Source organism: Equus caballus, chromosome 4 (assembly GCF_041296265.1).
Source record: "Equus caballus isolate H_3958 breed thoroughbred chromosome 4, TB-T2T, whole genome shotgun sequence".
Classification (NCBI taxonomy): Eukaryota; Metazoa; Chordata; class Mammalia; order Perissodactyla; family Equidae; genus Equus; species Equus caballus.
In genome coordinates this window covers 41,646,573-41,652,640 of record NC_091687.1, presented here as the reverse complement: position 1 = coordinate 41,652,640, position 6,068 = coordinate 41,646,573, and the positions used below count along the sequence as shown (strand labels likewise).

Below are 6,068 nucleotides of genomic sequence, written 5' to 3'. Positions count from 1 at the left end.
GGCAAAATCAATCCAGGGTGATCAGAAGAGTGGTTGCCCTCGGTCTAGGGATAGAAGGATAGACAGGGAAAGGATATAAGAGAATGTTCTGCAATGATAGAAATGGTCTAATTCTCGACTGGAGTGGTGATTACAAGGGTGTATATAATTGTCAAAATTCACCAAACAGTACATTTAAGATATATTATGAGCCTTTTATTAAATGTTAATTAGCCTCGATTGAAATATGTATATATGTATAAATGTAAATAAATACACATGTACTTAAATTTCTAATCTAATTAAAGGGTCCACTGCATTGAGCCCGGCTTCCCTTGGCCTTATGAACTTCACACTTTCTCTCTGCCCTTCAAATACGTGGATTTCGTGCTTTCAAAATGTGGATCCAGGCTTCAGCGTGATGCTGCAAACTGCAACCTTATGAAATCACCCCCAGGTCATTTCCCTCTAGCTTGTCGACTTCCCATCACTGACACATGCCCCATCTGGTCATCCCTGCCGGCTACAGAAGACAGTTTGTGAGGCAGGTTCAACTTGGGGAATTCCTCCCCCCAACACACTTTCCAGCGCCAGGGCGGCGAGAGTGGGAGTCACAGACGCCAGCCATGAATCAACCTCTCCTCCAGGCTCTGCACAGGCACGCTCCGCCCCGTCCGGGGTCGCAGGACGCTCACCCTACATAAAGCAGGCACCCAGGCTGTCTCGAGGCGGGACGCTGCGCACCCTCATCCCGCTGGCGCTTTCTTGGGACACTTCACCATGGACGCTGCTCACCCCCTCGGGCTGTTGCTTCTGCCGCTGCTCCTCATGGGGACTGTGCTGGGAGCTGCTGCTCAGGTGCCATCAGGTATCGATCGGCCCGTCCAAGAATCCCTCTTCCCGCCAGGCTTTTTCTGGACCAGGCGGCCAGGGTGCGGCTGGCCATGGGCCCCCTGCACCCCATCTCTGCGCCCTCCTTCTCCCAGGTCCCTGCCGGGCGCCCCGCGGAGCCGTGCGATGGGGACACTTGCGCCCAAGTTCGCACTTTCTTTTTCTGCAGAGGCCCCTCTGCTCCAAACGGAGAGGACAGAATTCCCCGGGAAGCCTCTCCCTCCCTGAGATGTGGCTGACTCCCCTCCCTCTCTTTGGTTTTTCCTTCTGCCCCTACGGTAGGAAACAACGCAGAGATCTGCCTGCTGCCCCCGGACGAAGGGCCCTGCCGAGCCCGGATCCCCAGCTACTACTATGACAGGTACACGCAGAGCTGCCGCCAGTTCATATACGGGGGCTGCGAGGGCAACGCCAACAATTTCGAAACTTGGGCGGCCTGCGATGAAGCTTGCTGGAGGATAGAGAGTAAGTTGTCGCACTCACATTCAGAACTCTTGCGCCGCTCCTTGCACGGGAGAGCTGGTAGTAACTTAGCTAAGTTTTCAGATCCCATTTTCAACGGTAAGTTTTAGCCTGAGTTTTCTCAAGCATTAAGCATGGCTCACTGGTTTTCAGTTTCCTGAAAGTAATCACAAGTTTACAACCACTAACACATTTCTGCTCTCCTAACTGGCATTTATCATAACTCAGTGCCTGTGCGGGCTCAGGGAAAGATTTCACCGCAGGGCATAATAATGCAAGGGTATAATGTTTTAGGAGCAACATAAGTGCTTTTCTGTATTTATCATTAGTTCTAAACCTATGGTTTTTATGCCTCCTTGAGAACACCATTTCCTCATGTCGATTGTCCATCAATTTGAAATTGTATAAAGTTTTTTATTATTAAAGTGCGATTTAGCTAATTATAACCTCACTTTGTCTCCCGGACCCAAACATACCTTGGGTTACTGTAGGAATTAGTGGAGATGCATGGCACTGTTTTCTATTTTATTTCAATTATGTTTGTTATATCTATTAGGGCCTATAACAGAACATGGGGCTTTGACGTTCAAGGAACTGAGCCAGGGGAAAATGCGTCTTCCTGTGAATAAGTTTAACTTCATATGTAGACACAATCAGAACACCCAGAGAGAACAGAGTCGTCCCATTGCATTCGAAAGATTTATCATAGCTGAGTCAGCTCTGGAGACGCTGTTTAAAAAAGCTAAATAACTGGATTATTGGGCAGCCTTTGGGGGATTTACTATCCCAGCATTAAATATGATGCCTTTTCTCGCCACTTGTTTATGAAAATACAGTAAAGTTTTGAAAGTAATACTAAGAAGGCTAATTTTTGACTAACGTTGTTTTATGCCTTCCTTTTACTAGAAGTTCCCAAAATTTGCCGGTTGGAAGTCAGTGAGGGGCAGTGTGGGGAGCCCAGAAAACAGTATTTCTTCAATCTAAGTTCCATGACATGTGAAAAATTCATATCTGGCGGGTGTCACAGCAATGAGAACCAGTTCCCAGATGAAGCTACTTGTATGGGCTTCTGTGCACCAAAGAAAAGTAAATACTATTTTTATGGTGTTATGAAGACTTTAGGGTGAAAAATCGATAATTTGATGTGGAATTAACATGGTTTGCGTTCTGGTGATTTCACATATAGTACAATACCAATCTTCATACTATTGCCCTGTGACGAAGTATTATTATCCCCATTTTTACTTTCGAGAGTACAAGCTAGAAGTTCGCTTGCCAAGCTCTCAGGGCTGGAAAGTGACAAAGCCATGATTCACGTTTTTGCTTCCTCTTCTGCATTGTTTCTTTAGCACTATTTCTCATCTACTCAATTTATACATAAAAAATTCAGTATTCATTAATGACTGCCATGACCTCTTGTTTGTATGGAATCAGTTGTATATACGAGACAGTGGAATATATACAGACTTAGGATGGTGAAACTTGAAAGTTTCTTTCTAAAGTTTTTGGTTAGATTTCTGTATCCTTTAGTTATTGCAAACTGGAGCACAAAGATCTCTATCCCTCTTTTCTCTCTTCCCATTTCTTATCTCCCCCCCCCCCCCCGCCCCGCCCACAGTCCCTGAAATGATGGGTTCCTTGGGCAGTATTTAATATTTGTAGAGAGAGACAATACAGGCATTTTCCCCAGGCACCGTGGAGACACCTACATATAGATAAATGAATCCAACAGCAAGGAAAACTTGTTTTGGCAGAGTGTTTGGTAAAGCTCTATGGCTATACTGTGTTGAATAAGCAAAATTTTGAATTAATAAGGAGATGTGTTGCTGGTGTTCTCTTATGTTGTGTGTGTAAAAGTATATGTCCTAGTGGCTACCTGGGAATTAGATCCATGTATTCCTGATTAATAATGGAAGGAGAACTGATAAAAAAAAAAAAACGTTTAAAATAAAACTACCAACATGGGGACAGCCTGTTGGTGCAGTGGTTGACTTCATACACTCCATTTCAGTGTCCTGGGGTTCCCCTGTTCGGATCCCAGGCACGGACCTGCACACCCATTATCAAGCCATGCTGTGGCAGGCATCCCACATATAAAATAGAGGAAGATGGGTAGAGATGTTAGCTCAGGGCCAATCTTCCTCAGCAAAAAAAGAGGAGGATTGGTGGTGGATGTTAGCTCAGGGCTAATCTTCACCAAAGCATGTCATACATCATTCATTGAAATGTAGGCCATTCTTACCTGACCATATCTGTTCTTTTGGGGTTTAATTTCTTTACACATTTAACTGATACAAGGACAGAGCTTCAGGAGAAATTCTGTCCAGTTTATAAAAATTTAGAATTAACACAATATAGCATGTAAGCTTTCTTGAAATTTGAGGCATACTTTTTAAATGGTTTAGTATGATATTTTGGATTCAGAATGAAGCTTTTATGGGATTAGATTTTCTTCAGTTACTTCTGTAATCATCACAGTTTATTAAATTTGGTATTATTGCATTTCTAATTTTATTTTCTTTTTCGTAAAGGTCCATCATTTTGCTACAGTCCAAAAGATGAGGGCCTATGCTCTGCTAACGTGACTCGCTATTATTTTAATCCAAGACACAAAGCCTGTGAGGCCTTCACCTATACTGGCTGTGGAGGGAATGATAATAACTTTGTTAACAGGAAGGATTGCAAACAAGTTTGCGCCAAAGGTAGTGAATTTTCTCTTATTCACTTTTTAAACTAACTTTATAAATAATTCATAAGGAAAATTATATTTTTATCTATCCATTTTACTAATAGCATATTGCCATTTCTAGACTACGCCTGCATAAATAGCACTTTAGTACTGATCAGTTTTGTCAAAATGCGTATACTGGCCAGCTACAGTATCTGGAGACAGAAGCTGTATCCTTGTGTTTTAAAGGTAGAGTGTTATTAACTGAGTGAATCGTGAGTGAAACTGTTTTATAATCATTAAAAATAAGATGAGGGGGCTGGCCTGGTGGCATAGTGGTTAAGTTTGTGCACTCCACTTTGGCAGCCAGGGTTCGTGGGTTTGGATCCCAGCTGCTCATCAAGCCATACTGGGGCAGCATCCCACAAACAAAATAGAGGAAGATTGAGCACAGATGTTAACTCAGGGCCAATCTCCCTCATCAAAAAAAAAAAAAAGAAAAGAAAAAAGAAAGAAAGATGAGATGAGTTTGTAAGCATATTAGAAATGTGGTGATTTATAGTTTAGCCTACAAACTGGAGACATATGATTTTTATTTTTATTTTGTTGACTTTAGGCTTGAAGAAGAAAAAGAATAAGAAGATGAAAACACTTTTCCTTGCCAATAGAAGCCTGAAACTTCAGAAGAAGCAATTTTAATCGTTTTTTCTATATGTCATCTTATGAATATTATTGCCTTTATAGTTATAGCTGAAGAATAATATGGTAACATGGGTAAATGAATCATTAGTGATTTATTCACCAGTTTTTATGGATACAAGTCACTTTTGTGTATTTTTGTATATAACTAGCTGCTATTCAAATGTGAATCTATTATTTTTAGTTTACTGTTCAACTATTTTTCATGAGGTTGAATGCTCGCTGTGCATAAGATACAAAAGCAAATGTGACTCACCCAGTTCTTGGGGTTGCTCTTTCTTATTTCAGAAGACGATAGTAACTGAAAAGCATAAGACAATATAATCATGTTCTTTTAACACATATGACTATAAAAAGGACCAGCAAATACATTTCGTTTTGCATTTAAAAGTTAGATTATATTTTAGGCCCAAAGTGATAAACTTACAGATTTACCAACACTGTAAAAAATCTTAAAAGTGCTATTATGTAGACATTACTAATGTACTTCCATTTTTATTGTGTCATTTAAAAGATAATAAAGTAACTTTTTTGACTGAATTAAAAATTAGTAAATTTATTAAAGTCAAAAATGTTCTCCTCGGGGGGGCAATTCTCTCTCTTATCTATCCATGTAATCCATCCCCACTCACATGTATATGTTTGTGTATACATAGAGAGAGACGGCTTTTGGTAGTTTTCCTGTTGTTATACTATTTCCTAAGACGTAATGGATCGGAGACCACTAAAGTTGTTAAAATTTTTTATTGTTCAAGGTGTTTGTTTATATTACACCAGAGGCCATGCGTGAATTTAATAATTTAAATTCCACTAATAAATTATTGTTGATAAATATGATCATTCCAGGTAAACAGTTTTTTTCTTTCTCTGTAATAAAAAGATTCTAAAATATTCCTACATTTTCTTGGCAAGATTAATATGTTTAAAAGTATGCCCCTGATTTTGCAAAATTATAAGTGCATTTGCCTTTCGCTTGAGCAATGTCTCTTTTAAAAATCTTTCCCAAACGTATTGTGACAAAAATAAAAAATCGTGTATGTGCGAGGACATTCATTGATGTATTAACTGGAATAAGTGAAAACTAGAAACAAACCAGATGCTCATCAATAGGGGATTGGTTGAAGAAATTATGGATGAAAAATGAGCAAAATATCTATATATGGATATCATTTGACCCTCAGAATACACTAAAAAAACCAGGGTCTAGAATAATTTGAATAAACACACATACACACAGATCACAGAAGATGAAAGATAATAAAAATGGTTACCCAAAAGGGGGAGGGAGGAAACAGAGGATTGGACAAGTATGGAGATAAAATTTATGTTAATGTACCTTACTATATAGTTTTCATGTTAGAGCATGTAA

General features: G+C 39.9%; 1 protein-coding gene across 1 annotated transcript; it reads left to right on the top strand.

Moving 5' to 3' along the window:
* The first annotated feature begins 422 nt into the window (after nucleotides 1-422).
* Nucleotides 423-5,598, top strand: TFPI2 (tissue factor pathway inhibitor 2). Its single transcript, XM_001492769.5, has 5 exons — nucleotides 423-847; nucleotides 1,153-1,335; nucleotides 2,239-2,418; nucleotides 3,864-4,034; nucleotides 4,617-5,598. The coding sequence occupies exons 1-5, from the start codon at nucleotides 760-762 to the stop codon at nucleotides 4,697-4,699; spliced, it is 705 nt and encodes a 234-aa protein (XP_001492819.1). The 5' UTR covers nucleotides 423-759; the 3' UTR covers nucleotides 4,700-5,598.
* Nucleotides 5,599-6,068: the final 470 nt, after the last annotated feature.

Coding starts and splice junctions, on each gene's coding strand:
- TFPI2 (XM_001492769.5), top strand. CDS start 760: ATGGACGCTGCTCACCCCCTCGGGCTGTTGCTTCTGCCGCTGCTCCTC. Junction 848..1,152: donor TGCTGCTCAGGTGCCATCAG/GTATCGATCGGC, acceptor CCCCTACGGTAG/GAAACAACGCAGAGATCTGC. Junction 2,419..3,863: donor CTTCTGTGCACCAAAGAAAA/GTAAATACTATT, acceptor TTTTTCGTAAAG/GTCCATCATTTTGCTACAGT.